Source organism: Trachurus trachurus (assembly GCF_905171665.1).
Source record: "Trachurus trachurus genome assembly, chromosome: 20".
In the NCBI taxonomy this organism is placed as follows: domain Eukaryota; kingdom Metazoa; phylum Chordata; class Actinopteri; order Carangiformes; family Carangidae; genus Trachurus; species Trachurus trachurus.
The window spans coordinates 13,764,500-13,782,530 of NC_139911.1; the positions used below are offsets into that span (position 1 = coordinate 13,764,500).

General features: G+C 42.1%; 2 protein-coding genes across 3 annotated transcripts in view; both read left to right on the top strand.

The window, feature by feature from the left end:
* The first annotated feature begins 523 nt into the window (after window positions 1-523).
* LOC311003301 (phospholipid scramblase 1) lies at window positions 524-6,224 on the top strand. Of its 2 annotated transcripts, none has more exons than XM_083995021.1 (7): window positions 524-585; window positions 1,282-1,371; window positions 2,463-2,505; window positions 2,607-2,827; window positions 3,013-3,174; window positions 3,686-3,847; window positions 4,336-6,224. In XM_083995021.1, exons 2-7 carry the CDS (start codon window positions 1,288-1,290, stop codon window positions 4,366-4,368), a joined length of 705 nt encoding a protein of 234 aa, XP_083851147.1. In that variant the 5' UTR covers window positions 524-585; window positions 1,282-1,287; the 3' UTR covers window positions 4,369-6,224. The 2 variants fall into 2 exon arrangements, with proteins under 2 accessions (XP_083851147.1, XP_083851146.1); XM_083995020.1 differs by lacking the exon at window positions 4,336-6,224 and adding an exon at window positions 3,941-4,177.
* An 8,937-nt stretch (window positions 6,225-15,161) lies between these two features.
* Window positions 15,162-18,031, top strand: part of plod2 (procollagen-lysine, 2-oxoglutarate 5-dioxygenase 2) — a 31,627-nt gene continuing 28,757 nt past the window's right edge. Inside the window, exon 1 of the mRNA XM_083995583.1 lies at window positions 15,162-15,363. Coding sequence (XP_083851709.1) covers window positions 15,261-15,363 — 103 coding nt within the window. The 5' untranslated portion in view covers window positions 15,162-15,260. The remainder of the gene's footprint in view (window positions 15,364-18,031) is intronic.

Consider the following 18,031-nt stretch of genomic DNA (forward strand, 5'->3'; position numbering starts at 1 on the left):
AAACCGACAGTATCCATTTTATCATAAAATCTAAATTAAACTCAATGTATCTTGATGTTAAGGACAAAAAGAACATCAGTTTCCCGAATAGCATAAATAGGCCAGCTTTAGAATATCCTTATATCATAAAGTAGCTATATTTTGAAGAGATGCTTAATGTCACTGTCGGATCCCATTGTGCTGTGCATTGCTTGCCTGTATTAATGGCGACATCTAGAGGACAAACAATACAAATGTGCCCCATTGTAAATATCCACCCCCAATATATATTTAAAACATAATAGATGGCTGCAAAATGATCAAACCTATACCCACTCCCTCTGTAAGGAAACCTGTATAATTGACACTTATTTAAACAGATCCTTTCTATTATTGAGTTTTCTATTATATGCTATTCTATTCTATTCAGGTAGCCTACAGCCTGGTTTAGTTGGCTCTGTTGTGCTCAGATCTACACTCCTGTTTTGCCATTGGTGGATGAATATGGGAAGTACGATGACATCGACCAATCAGATCAGAGCTTTATTCCACTGGCTTTGGTTCCGGAGTGGCCTGTTATTATTTGAAGTAGCAGGTGAAATAGCGGTGAGTATTTCTAATTTCGATCCTAAGAGTTACATGTCCCGCTGCTAATATTAAACGTAGCTTATATATGAGTGTACGTCAGTGTTGGTTGTTAGCAAGTCTCTTTTAGAAACTCGCCGTCTCCTCTGGATGAAAAAGTAGACTGATCATGATCACCCATCGGTGTTCGCTCCCTTTAACCCGCTGATGAAACGTTCACGGGCAGCGAACATCACTCGTTTAAGATAATGAGTCACAGAGATGAAATGACCTACATCTTTACACAGGGGCGGCCGAGATAGTGGGGGCTTAAGGCGTGTTGTTAACAACGCACACACACACTTACACACACACACACACACTCACGTAGAGAGAGTAAGAGGATTTCTCATGGTGGTGTCTTCCCGTCAGGAGCTCGTCACTTCCAGATAAACCAAGAATAACTGTGTCGCCCACCATGCAGCACCTCCCCCCCGGGCTGTCGACGTGCTGCAGCTCACACACGGATTTAGCACACACACGGTGCAGTAGGAGAGTGCTATAGCGTTACACACTGTTCGGTTTATTAGACAATATTACGCACAGAGGCAGAGAAAAACTGTATAAACCGCTGTGTGTCTGTAACCGTGATGTCTCCATTTGTTTATGACTGTCGCCTTGACAACCACAAGATGGCGCCATATCTCCGTTTTAAGCTTTCCATCAACTCATCAACAGGTCTCCATGCACTCGGCCAACATGAACATGTATGCAGTGCCCAGCCCGGGAATACCAGGCTGTCCGCCAGGATTGGAATACCTGACTCAGGTAAGTATCGACATTATGTGTAGTTTTCTTTCAACATTTTAACACTTAACATTTCTTAAACATGTTTTATTTGTATTTATTTATTACTTGAGGTAGCCTAAATATTGAATAGTCCAATAACCACCACTATTCATCACCTATTCATCTGTTACTCAGGGGATAGATTCTTCACATTCACATATAATTGTTTATTATTTATTACTAGGCTACTAAGTGTATTACCACTAAGCTCAAGGACAAGTCATTTCCTGAATGAATTATGTATTTATCTTATCTTATCTATCAGTGGTATGAACTACCAGAAGCCCTACAATACTAAATTATAACGATACTCAAGTCACAGGACACTTTTATTCAGGTTTTAAACATTTCGTGTTATTCCGAGTATTGCTATTGTCACTTTTGCTATTGTGTTTTTTGGGGGGCTTTTATGCCTTTATTTGATAGGACAGTCAGAGAGAGAGAGACAGGAAATGGGAAGACAGAGAGGGGGATTGACATGCAGCAAAGGACTATACAGTAGCCTCTGTATAAGGGGCGCCTGCTCAAACCCAACATACTGTCACTTTTATTCTTGCAAACTACGACTGTCAAGCAAACAAGACTGACCAACAGTCATAAAAAAGTACGCTTTTCTAATATCAAAAACTTCAATTCATATTTGTAATTTATATCATAAAAGATCTGACCTTGGTGTCCATGAATCGATACAACATTGCCACACAAAATATTAATATTGATGTCCTGCTATTGTGCATGCTAGCTCCCTGTCACACTGCACATTTGACTGTATGTTTCCCATTCACAAACAATCCAGCTCGTGTGTGCAGCAGGAGGGTAGAAAGTATCCCCACAGTTTCATGATAGTTTTTCTATGAACGTTTTCAGTGTTTAGAAATAAAGCTACCTCACTGGAAACCTGACACATGCTTCGATTTCCATAAGAATGTTCTGATACTATCTGGATGCGATATATATTTATGTTTATGCCAACTTTCTCAACATTGCTCCCCCCTACTGCTGAACTGCTGCCTTTAAAGGAGAGGAAATCCGATTTAAAATCAAATGTATGTGGTTATCTGGTTTTCTAGGTGGACCAGCTACTCATCAAACAGAAAGTCGAGCTTGTTGAAGGTACAGTAAGTCAACGTGCTTATAGAGAACACTTCTGCAGCTTGTTTGGTTCCGTGCGGGTGGGTGTGTCATCTTCACACGTGTTCTTCGTCTCCACGCAGCCCTTGTGGGTTTTGAAAGCAACAACAAGTACGAAGTGCGCAACTCCTTGGGCCAGAACGTGTTCTACGCCGTCGAAGAGAACGACTGCCTGAGTCGACAGTGCTGCGGCCCCCTGCGCTCCTTCACCATCCACGTCCTCGACAACTTCGGGCAGGAGATCATCACCGTCACCAGGCCGCTGAAGTGCATGTCTTGCTTCTTCCCATGCTGTTTGCAAGAGGTGAGCAGAGTCACCGTTACAACACGCTCGCCTTGTGTGGATGAAATTACAGAGCTCAGGGTGGCTGTGGCTCAGGATATTGTTTACACCTCACACCTTGTAGTTTTACATGTATTATTGAAACAGTTCCTATTGAGGATGCAAGTACAAATCACACTATGTTCTCTGACAATCCCCTCACTCAGTTGGAGGTGCAGGCTCCCCCTGGTAACACAGTGGGGTACGTTATACAGCAGTGGCACCCGTTCTCCCCGAAATTCATCGTCGCGAACGAACACTGCGAGCCTGTGCTGAAGATCCACGGGCCCTTCTGTGGGTGGAGCTGCCTTCCAGATGTCGACTTTGAGGTGGGTTTATCTAAACACAGAGATCCCATTAAGTTTGGTGAAAACATAACACGACACGGTAACATTCGCTCCTTCTGGGCATTTTTCTTGTAAGGGATCCTCCTCGTGCTCTGGACTGGAGCAGGAAATATGTTTCCAATCAGAGCTGTGGCTGTAGCTGTGGCTCGGATGAAGCCATCGCACAGGGCATGCACTTGTGTGGCACAGTGGTACATTGTTCCATGGCTCAGCTGGTTTTATTAGACTGAGCTGTGAAGGGATCTGGGTCAGTGATACAGACCTTTAACCAGACCCGGAGGAGGTAACTGAAGCATGGTATTACCATCCCGGTGCGTCCTTAGCTGCTTTGAAGTCATTACAGGGGAAGCTGAACTCCAGTTACAGTGGCAGTGGGTAGGAAGATGCAATTGGATGGGATTACGACTCGTACCGTGATCTCCCTCCAATATAACCAAACAATCCTCTCGCAACACATGTCGGCGATTCATCTTCTCTGTCATTCTTTCCTCAGATCTTGACGATGGATGAAGTCAGCAAGATCGGCAAAATCAGCAAGCAATGGACCGGACTTCTGCGGGAAGCGTTCACAGACTCGGACAACTTCGGCATCCAGTTCCCCATGGATCTGGATGTGAGAATGAAGGCCGTGATGATCGGCGCGTGTTTTCTCATCGTAAGTGCAATAACATAACATCACCAACTTGTTAAAACAGTTGCATTGCTGCTTGTAAAGTTATATTTGCGTGCACTTACTCTTTTTATCCAGGATTGTCACAAATTAACTGCAGCCAGAACTGCGGCTATTACAGATGCAGTGACCTCATTTGACCCAGCTTTTACAGGGAATCTGTTTCTCTTCACCAGGAGTCGGAAATTTCATGTACCCACCACTTAATGCACCACTTAGCCTATATTTTGTGGGAAACATGACCTGAAGCCACCCCAATCTCCACAAATGCAAAACAGCTTGACAGAGCTACTTTCTGTCACAGTAGAGTCACAGATGCTAAAAAAAAAAGACCTGCTGCAGCTAATGTAACAGCGGCTTCTCAGTAAATCCTACACCTTGGTTGAGATATTTAAACTGCAGTTAGGCATTAGGTTAATGTCAACTTAATGTGTTAATGTGTAATGAACACTTTCTTCTTGGTTTCTGTGCAGGATTTCATGTTCTTTGAGAGCACTAATAACTAGGAGCCAAATGGGATTTCCATGAGAGCATTCAACATTCCTGGAAGAACAAGGCCACAAAGCCATGATGATCGGGCCCATAAGCCCGATCACAGACTAACAGAGAACAACCTTCAAATGGACAGTTTATAAAGGGAAGCACCAGGAGTTACTCAAGTGTTATCATTTTTTGCATGAACAATGAAATAGAAGGTTTGTTTTAGTCTTAGCTGCTCAGGTTGGTTGTTAAAACACGTCACTGGGCTGTGAGTGTTGTATGTTACTACTGAATAAGAACTTGAATAGAACGATACAATTCAAGTAATCGGAAGGGAATCACTATTACAGGCAAGTGCTATTACTCAGTTTGTGAAAGACGGATCGTGTCATAATAGTTTGTATGCAAAGGCGGTCAACCTTGTGTAGTTTGGTCGTATTGGTAGTCAAGATGTTTATTTATAGACAACAATATGTTTGTAGCTATATTGTGTGATTTCTGATGGACTCATGTAATATAGTAGAATGTAGTTCAGAAAGTTACTGCCCTTATTTAATTGATTTATTTTATTTGTTGAGCACTTTGTCAAGATAGAGCAACATGTGTGCGCACAGCTTTGTGTATGTTTCTGTGTGCTATGAGTGTACTTCTCTGTGTTAACAGACATAAACGATCACAGGATACAAAGTAATATTTACAATGCCATAATAATTATGCATTGTCAACAATGTAGAGGATTTTTTTTTGGGGGGGGGGGGGCAGACAGGTCACAGCTTGTTAGGCTGTACCAGTCTTGTCCACAAGAGGGAGCTAGCTTGTTGTGTAAGAATAACCCAACACAGCCTGACTGAACAAACTCAATACCTGCTTATGCCATAGGTTTTTATTCCAATATCAGTGTGTGATGAAATGGTTTATTTTTGGACAAACTCAGGTTGAAGTGCATGCTACTGTAATATAGTGTTGGATGCTGCTGGCAACAAGAATTACTCATTTGCGCCTGGTACTATCAATATAGGGATAAAACATGAATAAGAGGAGGTTTTATACATTAGATTATCTAAAAAATATTACATCTATGTCAAATTTAGAGTATATTCACTGCAATCAGCTTGAATCTTTAACTTTCCCACTGTTACATTACACATGTGATAGCTCTGCGTATGAAAAAGCAGATAAACCCTTCCATCAAATGGTCTTTGATTCAGCTGTGCAACATGCAATATTGTAAAATTGATTTAATGAGGGGTGGTTAACAGTGTCACACTGTAGCAAAGGTATTATTTATGTGCTAAATGAACATTAAGGCCAGTAACATTTGTCAACTTTTATAGCATCATGATAAAAAATGTCCACATTGGGAGGCACTGGAAAAATGTCTGAAACACCCATCTTAAGTCATTTTATTACGTCAAGTATCAAGTTTTAAAAAGAACAAAGGCTTTTATTTTTGTATAAAGTATTATAAATTGACAGCTTGGAGAGCAAGTTATGAGAATTTCTTGTGTTGACAGTGTTATTTTTCTGCCTTCAATGTAACGACACTTGCTTCTACAATTACCATAAGTGGATTTGTCTAAGAGCAGCATTTTTTTAAACTCAATTTTTAAGACAAACAACATGATTAAGTACTTAAGATGGATGTGTTTTTTGCAGTCTGTTCTGTTTTCATGGCTTTAGTAGTTGAGAAAATACTCAATTTATGTAAATTTAAATACTTTCCTTGCCATTTATTAGTCGGATATTTTTGGAATGTCATTTTTGGTAGAATGCATCAATAGTGTAAGATTCTGCTACTTCATCCTCTGAAGTGTCTTTGTACCGTATTCTGACTTTAATTTTTGGCTTATAAACACAATCAAAGGGAATTCAGCTATTTCTAGTGAAGGTATAAATATATATATAAATATACAGTTAAAATACTTATTCTTCTACTTTTGCACTAATACTGTGAACTAATAAACCATTAAGTCATGCAATGAATGCAAAATAACTCAGTGAGGTCTGCTTAAATTTTTGCAAACAGTCAATGGAAACACATAAATAAAACAATTGTGTCAAGTGTACAATTCTTTTCATTTTTGTTCCTTATATCATCAGATCCATTTTGCTTTCACACCCACTAATCTTCAAAAAAGAGTCTTTGAGTGTTGGAATTGTCAGACCTTGAGAAGGGTAATAATGTAAAACCACTGAGCCTTGCTTGTTAATTAGTAGAGTTCACACGCTACTGTAATTACCACCTTCATCTTTTTTTAGTGGTCTACTTTAAATGCTCAGGTTAAATTTGAATTTCAGTTTTTTTTTTGACTGCAAAAAATCTGCCCCGCAGAGTAATTGGCTGGGCTGATTACGTCAAACGTAGATGTCCTTGAACGATAACATGAAAAGCGAAACGAGAACATTTAATTTTCTGCCTTTTCAAATAAGCCATTAACCTGAAGCTGTTAACCTTGGGTGTAACTTAAAAAAACACTCCTTTTAAAGATTTTTTTTAATCACACATCAATGAAAAGAGCTTCTGTGGGACTGGATAAAGAGGAAGGCTGCAATATAAGGTCATGTTTAAATCTTCACTGTTTCTGGTGCAACAGCTCCTTGTTAACACTTGGATCAATAGAATCTTTTCATTATGATATTTGATTGATAGAATATATATGATGGAGATATCATTGACAATATGTTGAACAAAACCTTTAAAGCAGAAGTAAGCGGAATGTTTGTGTTAATATAAGTCTTAAATAGTTATATCTTCCGACAGCAATCACTTACATAGAGTGTTTGGTCTGAAACACGGGTCTGTCAGTCACTCTGCTCTGCTGTAAGCCGAGGAGAAAACTTTCCTTGTATCCTACAACCTTGATCCAATGAGGAGAGAGAACGGCATAAAGGGGCGGTCCTCTCTGTGTGTGCAGCCAAGGGATGCGCGTGAATGTGGTGACGTAGGGACAAGGACCAATAGATCCATGACGAGGGCGGGGACTGCTAACTCCATCGGCTGACAAGAAGTTAGCCAAAATGACCGGATCGCTTACTTCTGCTTAAAGCCAAATGTATTTTATATTTAAACTTTTTCCATAAATACCTTCTGAGTCTTTGCAAATCTTGACAAACGCAATAGTTAGTGTGGTATTGATGTTTTTCACACATTGCCTGGCATGATTTTTTGGAACGTGTGATGCAACATTGCTCTGACTTCTACAGCTAATTAAGCTGTGGTTGGAAAGCAATGTGAACAGTGGAGGCGTGTAGATGTTGGGGCCAGAGAGGAAAAAGGATAGGATTGATTTTTCAGTTCCTTTTTCTCATGATCATTACATTTTCTCGCAGCACGACTCTAGGAAAAACTCCATTTCAGTTCTTTGTGTTACACTGGTTGCTGTTGTTTCATGTTGATCAGATGCTCATGGCCCCAAGTGGATGAAGTGTACCAACTCCGCTGATCGCCTGATCTTTCTTCCAGTGCCACCGTGTGGTTTTTCAATGACCTAACACCTCAGTAAAGTTCATACAAATCTGTTCACAATGTTTTGACTTCAACACACAAACAGCACCATTAACACATTTACCCTATAGGAGAACTCACACTATATCCACACGAACTACAGTACATACACACACATGCAGGTATTAGATTAGCTTTTAAGATGCTTTTATGCCCAATTCCTATTTTCATCCCTACCCCTCACCCTAACCCTTAACCCTTGCCCCTTGAAACGGAGCTACAAGGGGTAGGGGTTGAAAGTCAACCCCTACGAATTGGGACACCCCTTCAACAATCACATACGTCATCAGTAGTCTCTGCTGGCTTTCACATAAGCAGACGTGACAAGCTTTTGCCACAAATCCTGTATACCATGTTAACTTAATGTAAATGTGGTGATTTCTGTACGTAGGCTACAGAGCCCCCAGGTGATGCTCCTCTGTCCAATACACACATGAACCTTCACTTTTAATTCAAACAAACTAATGTGACTGCCACAATTGTTACATTTCATCAATGAGACAAGCATTCATCTCCTAAAAGGAATGTTACCAGCCGGCGGTAAACCTCTAAAAACCTGCGGGTAAGTTAATTAGCGTCTTTTCTCCCGGGATGACGACGGAGATTGGCCGGCTGACAAGCTCTCCGGACAGGTGGTGTCTTTGTGACGAGCCGTTGATCTGCTCCACAGGTGGAGCTTCACTTCTCCGAAAAACATGGGAGCAAACGTCTAAACAGCCGTCATTTCGATAAACCGACCTCACATTGGGGATCTAAACAGTTACTTTCTCGCATGAAAAAATATTAAAACTTAACAAAGTGACGTAATAACAGCGCTACAGCGAGAAATAAAACAGCTGCCGGTTGCTGCGAGATGCATTCTGGGAAACTTGTCATACCCCTCGGTTTGAAGTGTGCCTCTGAAAAATCTCTGTTTGAAGGACCAGATAGCCCTATACCACTTCCAACTAACCCTCGTCTGAACCAGAATCTGGACACCACCACTTCACGTGAACGCACAAAACGAAGGGCCAAGGGCTAGGGCTAAGGGGGGAATTGGAATTCACCCTTAGTCTTCCTTCAATACCACCACTTTTATAGCTGTAGGTAGGTTTTAGCCTCACACTAATTGCTACTGTAATTTTTTTATTCTTGTTTGAAACCAAAAAACCTCAACTTTCACCTATGAACTCCTTGCGACCCTTACATTCTAAGAAATAGCACTGAAAGCCATCTCCAACTAAAAGCCTGCACAGGAACAGCTGCGGTTTGGAGAGATTAATGTTTAACTGACCGCTGTTTCCCACAAATTCCATAGAAAATGAACTGCAGAGTTCCTCAGAAATCACCCTCTCCTGGGGTTTACACTACACTGGAAGAAAATGTACACGCTCCAGATGCGAGTCTTACGGTAAGATGAAATGTTACAGAGCGAGACTCCTCCTTTGGAATGAATTGGACAACCAGCCCACACACACACACACACACAAGCGATGTCACTGATATCATCGAAGTAATAATTTGCTTGCAAAATCATGCCGAAGAGGGAAAAAACACATCTGTTCCCTCAAGCTGCAGTATGTGGAATTCTTTTATACTTTTATAGACTTCGCTTATAATTAGACGCATATTCAAATATGGTGCCCGTTAACTATGTGATAATTATGGGTCATGTCTTCAAAAAAAATGACACCATTAGTTATCCAAGTGAATTTGAAGTCTTGGAGTCGAAACAACAACACAAATAACTTGCATAGCCTTTGTGATTGAACGTAGCCAGTTGGTAAACAATCATCTGTGTGTTGTGCTCTGTGACACATTCAGCACAAACACAGTTTAGTGCAAACAGTGAATGTGGGCTGAGGTTCTTCAATTGATTGTTTCATTGTACTGCTGGGTTTACACACTGCAAACACTTTGGATATTTCTCCAAAGACTAAAATGGATTAATTGAAACTATTTTCTGCCCTTTGAGTGTAAAACTCTAGTTTTAATGGAAACTACATTCTAACTCTTTTATGGAGCTCAACACAAATTGAGGGCTCGTTGCAAGTTTTAGTCAGTGTGAGGGGGCTGCAGCTGGCTCCCAGCAGCACACAGTAACTGGAATTTCTGGTATCAGTGCTTTAAACCCACTGAGATAAACAAGTGGCTGAAGTGACATCTGTACAAACGCAGGCTCAGAAAACACCGTAGACACAAGTAGAAGAAAGGCAGCACATATAATACTAGTTTCCTCTCTATCAGTTCTGGGTATTGTAAAGATGTCGGCCTTTGTGAACTGGAAAAACTCATTGTCAGTGAATGGAATCCAACCAATAAACGTTACTATGTTTCCAGACGATGGCGATGCCTCCAAACTGCACCTGGCAAATCAGATCAGTAGAGAATAGGCATCGTTTGAGACAGTGAGGTGGCAGTGGAAGCAGAAGATTAATGCAAGGATGAATCCTCTCCTCCTCAACCTACTTCTGGTGTGTTTTTGGAGCCTTGTGGTTTGAACGTGGCTGCCTAATGATGACATTCAAATGAAAGGCTGGGTAAAGAGCTCATTATGTGTAATTTTGAAGGAACACTGCCCAAGAAACCCTGGTCTGTTCAGTTGAAATGTAAATTTGTGGGGACTGAAACGCGCACAGGTTGGAAAGTTGCAAACATCTTTAACTCTGAATTAAGTTTACAATACACAGTCATTTGTTGCGTAAGTCTTTACGGTAAGATCAGGATGAAACGCCAGATGAAAGCCCGGCCGTGATCAAAGTGCATTAATCCATCTAACCTCCTTCCCCCCTTCCTGGCCTTGTTAAAGTTCTTCTCTCTTTAAGTGTTCTGTTGATAAAACCCCTTCATACCAACCCATCCCAGCAACCACCACACTCTGAGTCGACGGACGCCCTGTGGTCAACATAGACAGAACGGGGGGGGCCAGCGATGATGTAGCCATGGCTTCTCAGGATGATGAGCTGAGTTGAAGGGAAGGAGCGGCCTTTCCATTGATCTGCGCTAGTAATTTTACTTTCTGCAGAGTGATCAAAGCGTTATGGGATAAAAATAAAACCCATTCTTTTACAATCATGGTGCAATTGTGGGTTCTCAAGAAAGGTCTAGGGGACCGAGCGTCTAGGATATGTGACTCACCAGCGATTGCAAAACCATCCGGCTGTACCACCAAAAGAGGGCCACGTCAAAAATAAATAGAGAGTAGAAAGAACTGAAGTCCAAGGTGTGTCCCCCAACCGCTGACAGGTCTGTGATTTTGGCTTTGATATGCCCTGGAGCCGTGTACCGGCATAAATGAAAAGGAGAACACATTGGTTTTTAGATTATATTAAAATTATTGATGGCAGCCGTAACAAATCAGCAGCTCTATGGAAGAACAATTCCAGCTTTACTTTCCCATGTGTCCCCCTCTTTTTTTTCCACGGAGATTTCTTTTTCCTTGACGGAATCTTTAGCTTTAAGTTCAATATTAGGTACCTCCTTTAGAGTCTCCCTGATGAATCATCTGCTTCTACTTTCAGCTTGATTAAATTTAAACAGCGCCTGTAAACCCACTGTCTCCAAAACAGCTCCGAAAATAGACGATGCTCTGCTGTCGTCAGGATGCTGCAACAGCCTTTAGTCTTTTACTAATGCAAGGACAGTGGCGGCTTGTGTGTTTTATTTGGCACTAAAATAAACCAAAATGAAAAAGCAGGCTCCAGAGTGTGCCACCTGTGCAGTGGGGAGGGTTCCCAAGAGTCTGCGCTGTCTTTCCAGGTTGGTAAACAGCTGTATTTAGCTGTATGTCCACGTGTGCTTGCAATCCAAAGTGTACTCTAATCCATCGACACCCGGGCTGATATAGAGTGGGGATAATTACATGCAATTGTGCGTGGTTGCCCTGATGAGCTCCTGGCTTTCTACGCCATCCTCTTACCGCAGCAGTCTCTCAGCTTATACATGCTGTATATGGCAATTTATGTGCAATTAAACGCAATTTTCACCCACGCCACATGCACCCTAAATTTAAAACTTGCCATCGGTGCCACTGCATGCACTTAAGAGGTGTTAAATTCTTGCAAATCCTGACTCAAAGAGGCATATGGCTGAACTGGGTGGCCTCACGGTTCCTACAAACCTCTACACTCTACAGTATATCACAACTCCTCGGCATCTGATGGGATTTGAAACCACTCCTACAACTTCTGGACATTTTGTCAGGGTGTAATCAAATCCAGAGGACATTTCTCTTGCTTTTCCGAAGAAGAAGAAAAATCCCTTGGTGGGTGTTCAGTTGTCGAGCCAGTGAACTGAAGCAAGACGCGGTATATTCCCTATCACACACACACCGCCAAGATGCAGCGTGTGGTTCGGTACCACAAACACTTTAATCTTCCAGCTGCAGATAGTCTCCTCATTGGCCAACAGGGCAAAAAGCCCAGTTAGATATTTGTCACTGAGCTGTTATATAACACAATCGTTAAAGCTCATTCTGATTGTGAATAATCGCATTGGTACCTAAACTGTAAATCTGATGATCCATTTTTGTGTTAACGTAACTTGTGGAGTTTCCTTTATAGGCTGAAAGTGACAGACATAAAGAGTCTACAGATCATTTCCTCTTGACAGACTAATTCAAACGTTCCTGGCTCACTTTAGTGTCAGTTGCAGACTGAATTACTGTAACAAAAAAAAAAAGTGGCTGAAGTCCAAGTCAAGTATTCTGTGTCGAGTTTTCTGGCTTGGTTCTACATTTTCGAGGTTTATCAGGGCCCCAGTGAAGTGAAGCAATTTATCTCGTAAAAAGTTCTCCCTTCTACTGCCTCTGCATTGGAAAGCCATGAAGGTGGTGAGGTCATTAAGTAAAACAATCTGGGCACTGGCAGTCTTCACAGCTGCCATGCAAGGATGTTTCGAAAAACAGCTTGAGCCACGGGGTAAGTCTCAGTCTGCTGTGCCTAATAAGGAGCATGAGACACAAATGAGACAAAGCATTGGTTTCAAGGTCAGCTGAGACACCGGGAGACATGGATAGAATCAGACATTAATAGAAGTTGGATGTAATGTCTGCTTTCTGTTTTCCTCTTCATTTCTCTCTTTGTGTGTTTTAAGTACACTACTGTGGGAGAGCGGCAGCAGCCCAAACATCTGCAGCTCTACTGTTCCACACAACTGTGTTGTCTCTGTCCGACTAGATGAGATCGGGGGGTCACCCACTGTCTTGTAGAGAAACTGTGGATTAATTTGTTCATCTACCAAACAAAATTTGAAGTTTCTTCAGCCTAAAAATGCCCTGAACCTTTTTTTTCCTCCTTTTTTTTAAGCTTTTCATGTACGTTTATTATTATTACCATTGTAATAACTATGATATCTTATCTCTATTTATTACAGTAAGCCTGGGAAAAAAATTACCAAAACATAATTTGCTGATAAAAATGAATCACCAGTTAATAGATTTCTGAAAGTGTTCAGTGATTACATAAGAGTGGGTACCAGCCAGAGCTGTAACACAAGACTTAAAGCAGAAGTAAGCTGAATATTTGTGTTAATATAAGTCTTAAATAGTTCTATCTTCCGACGGCAATCACTTATATAGAGTGTTTGTCCGAAACACGGGTCTGTCAGTCACTCTGCTCTGCTGTAAGCCGAGGAGAAAACTTTCCTTGCATACAACCTTTATCCAATGAGGAGAGAGAACGGCATAAAGGGGCGGTCCTCTCTGTGTGTGCAGCCAAGGGATGCGCGTGCATGTGGTGACGTAGGGACGAGGGCGGGGACTGCTAACTCCATCGGCTGACAAGAAGCCAAAACGACCGGATCGCTTACTTCTGCTTTAACATCATAGGGGTAGGAGGAGTTTCCCTGCGTTATGAGAAATATGTTATTTGGCCACATATCCACATAGCTTTACCATATAGAATTAATGGATAGAGGTTTAATACTAAGCATGTATCACAGGATGTGCAGAGTGATGAAAATATGAGACGATATGATCATTTAAGAGCCATTCCCACCAGCTGCCATTTCTGAGCGGTATTAAATGTGTTCACTAAGCATTTATGTCACATTGATACTTGTGGAGCTGGGTAGTATTTGTCTTTGTTGTTTTTATTTTTCTGTTGATTCACTGTATTTTCTCCTTTTCTTTTATCTTTGAGTTTAATTGCACGGTTGGGTTTGGACTGCCTGAGCAGCAGATACTACCTCTGTGGCAGCTGGTGGGTAAACAAAAGATATACATTAAAAATTCATAAACACACATTATATACAAGTCTCAAAAGTCTGTTGGTGTGTTTAGACAAAAATACAGAAAGAAACAGGAAACTACAGCACACAAGTTACTTTTGAAACTACTATGGGAAACTATAATGTGTAATGTATCATAAAGACGGATGCAGTGATTGGCTACTTGCCCAAAACAACATACTGTAAGTTGGACAGAGGCCATGACCTGTGCACGAACTGGACAGTCACTAACCTACTTCTAATAGGTGAGGTTACAGTTGCCAGGGAAAAGGAGTAAGACCAGGGAACATCTGGAGTACATTTAGATGATGTGTTCAGTGTCGTCATGCACTGTACAGTAGATCCAGAGTTTGTTCTGGAAGAGCTGAAATATAACAAAGATGACACAATTTTTAAAAAGAAAAAAAAATTCAAAGTGATTTTACTTTGTTACTCTGTTACCAACTGTAAATTCAGGACTTTACAGGACTAGTACCGCTTACTGAGTTCTAGTTCTGCCACTGCTGCGGAAGAGGCACGGTCATGTCGGACTGGCCCCTGTGGAATCATGAACTGTGTGTGATGCGAACAAAGAAAGGGAAAATTGATGAAGAAAACAGAGAAAATGTTTTAGCAGTAAGGTGTGATTTTTAAATTTGAGTCCATGGCTCACACCACTGAGCCTCTGAGTGGGTTGTACTGTAAAAAAAAAAAAAAAAAGTGGGGGGTGTTGTTTAGCTGTTGGGCAGAAAGAAGCTGGGCGCTCAGGGGGAGGGGACCAGGGGAGGGCTGTGTAACAGTAAGGGGTGGGGGTGGGGGGTTCAAATACAGCTGTGCTTAGTCACACTTTCGCGCAGGACGTCCCTGTGTCAGGGGTGAATACCGTTACCTCTCCCTCTCCCTCTCTCTCTCTAGGGGCTGGAGCTTCACCCGCTGCAGTTGCAATTAAGGAACCACGCCTGTTGCTCTAATTCCCCCTGAATTGCAGTACTTATAGCTGCTGCCCTCCTCGGAGCACTGCGAGCTGCCATTAGTCCAAAAACAACGTGTTACACAAGTGGATTTTTTTTATTAGCTTTTTATTATTTTATTATCGCGAGAGCGCACATTGCGACCCTGTGGGTCTGAGTGGAGGCGACAGTCCAGCCGGCTCCCCCTCCTCCTCTCCTCCTCCTCCTCTCCTCTCCTCCAGCCGCTCAGTCCGGGAACACGCACCGTTCAACAGCTATGGAGTACCTCAAGTTTTGTTTTGTGTTTTCATGCTGGATCAAGTTTGCATATTGTGTCTACTCTACTGAAACACCTCAAGCTCCTGTGCCAATCCCGAAAGGTAAACAACAAGAAAACTTTTTTTTCTCCCTCCCTCCTCTCGCTCGCCCCGGGGCTTTAACGCAGCCCCCTGACGCACAGCAGCGCAGCTCCCATCACATCTATACTGCTCTTCCATGTTAGATCCAGTTGTTTACTCTCATATTCCGCTGCATGGCCGAGCCAAATGCGCCAAATCCGCCAAAATGTGCAAAAGTAACTCGCTACGTGATGTCATTAAAGGCGCACTGCTCATAAGCCGGAGCGTTTAATTACATGATAGTTCTTGACGGAGCAGAACTGTCTGTGGTTTCTCTCAATCCTGATTTTATTTATGTTGTCTAGCTGCATGCAGCTCATGCAGACACACGTCAGCTTGTTAGAAATAAGTAACCAATTAGAGGTGGGTCGCTCATGGTTTCTTTTGTTTTTATTGCTTTGCATGTAAACTTCAAAGAAAATGAGAACAATCATACAGTTATTAGCCGTGATTTACTCCACAGCAGAAAGCCAGAGAAATCCATTAGCATTGGATTTTAATTATATGTTGGAGAAACAGAGAAGCGCCTGTAAAGCTGCTATAATTGAGGGTTCATGGAGCAGAGCCAAGCACAACCTGCTCTTACAGTTGAGTGCTCTGCTCCTGAGACAAACTAGATATTGGTGCATGTACAGGTTTATTGACTTGTGTGAAAGTCCTCGCCCCATTAACATGTTGTTGTGGCTAAATTGCTGTAAATTGCCCTAAAAATCATTTCAGTTAAACACAGCTTCTGTCGCAGTCGCAGGGCATCTTGTAAAAAAAAAAAAAAAGAAAGCCTGCAGACAACAACATAGGCGGATACTTAAATGTCTGGAAATCGTGTTGCTTTTTTAACGCTTGAATTTTGCGGGAGGGAGGCAGAGGGCACGACAGCTGACTTCAGTCTCCACAGGCTCTCACTGTCCTCTGGTCTGGACTAACCTGGGTGTCTCCCACACAGTAGCCACACTCCAAGCTTTTACAATGGTTAAGATGTTTGCTTGTGAAATCCCTTCAACAGCTTGGACTGATCTTATCATCAGGGGACACGGAGACAGCTGCTCTGCTGTTTGAAACAGAAGATAATTGAAAGAGGATTTGACCAAAACGATGTAAACCTCAATGCAACAAACTTTGACTCCTAATTGAGTGGACTTCAGTTTTGTTTTCCCTCAGGTTTGGTGTTCATAGAGAAAATATTAAGCGTGTATACACAACACCCCACCTCGCTGTAATAGTTGAGTGACGATGACCAGCAGAAACGCTTTTTCCTTCCAAAATCCAACCATATAAATAAAACCGAGGCCTAGAACACACCGCGGGTGGCAATTACTCATTAAATGCCAAAGTATGATATGTAGCACAGATGTTCTTTTGTTTTTCCCATTCTAATCCAAATAAGAGCCATATGTTCTTGACTGGGTAATGATAAAACACTCCACTAGCCCATCAGTTAGATATCAGCCATTGGAGGTGGGCCTACCCGGGTAATAATGTCAGAAATGCACAAGCACAACACCTATTATATGATGTATTAATAGTGTGGAATATCCATTTCGTGAGTCACTTTCCCCCCTGAGTTTTAATCTCTTTTCCAGGGAAAGCGAGGGAATTACAGAGTATCGTGTGAGAGGAGACCCAAATGACTGTTAAGACGCAGTGGGATCATGTTGAGCTTTGGTCAGCTTGGGTTTAGGCATGGATATATTTCTTAAGAGCAACCTCCGAAGACATGTCACCCAACGTGTCAAGTTGTTCGGAGTGTTTTGGGCTGATAGGCGAGGAAGATCCAGGTCATGGGTATAAAAATAGCAGAAAAAGTGGTTTGTAACGCATCAGCAAAAAGGCTCAGAAAAACTTAACATGACACATTCAGATTCTCTTATTTGCATCGAAAGCTATGAGTGTTTCTCTTCAGACCTTATGCACTCTGATCCCTCCAGCTCCTTCCTATGAGTGTAACTCCTCTCTTGTGGTGGAAGCACAGACGTGAACTGTGTGATTCAGCAGTGAAAAGCGACAGCGGTGCGGCAGAGCTCGGCCCTTTTCTCACCTATGCGCACCTGGACGGTCGGTCGCTGAGAACAGCAGACGTGGCTGTTGGTTTGTCGACTTTGGAAAGTTACAAAAAAGCGGGGCGGGTGTAGACCCCCACTGTCCGTCCGGCCATCTGAAAGGAGCCTTTCACTGACTCCTTGACTGACTGTGAACAGACCTTCTGACATTAGTATTGGATTTAACATGTAGTTCTTGTGGCGTGAGCCTCAAGCCGCTGCATATCTCTGGTCACGACTCAGCAACTGGAGTCGGTCCGAGTAGCTTTTCAGAGTCACTTTACAATATTGGTCTCCCGAACTAGTAAAATAGACGAGGGACAGTAAACCACTCACATCGGCCTGGAAACAATGTTTCTTCACTGTCTTGACTGTCCTTACCAAACTGCTTGGTAAGCTTTAAATTTGAACACAAGAGGCCACAGTCTGAAAAGTTTTAGGTGATCTAAAGAAGACCTCAACGAGGCCCACAGTTTTTATTTTATAGAGTTGTAAAATGTTGACGTTATTTACTTGGAGACACCTTTTGTGTCCCTGGGATATATTTCTTAAGTGGATGTTTACGAGAGGCCGGAACAAACACCATTACTCAGTATGATCGTCTGCTCCACCGT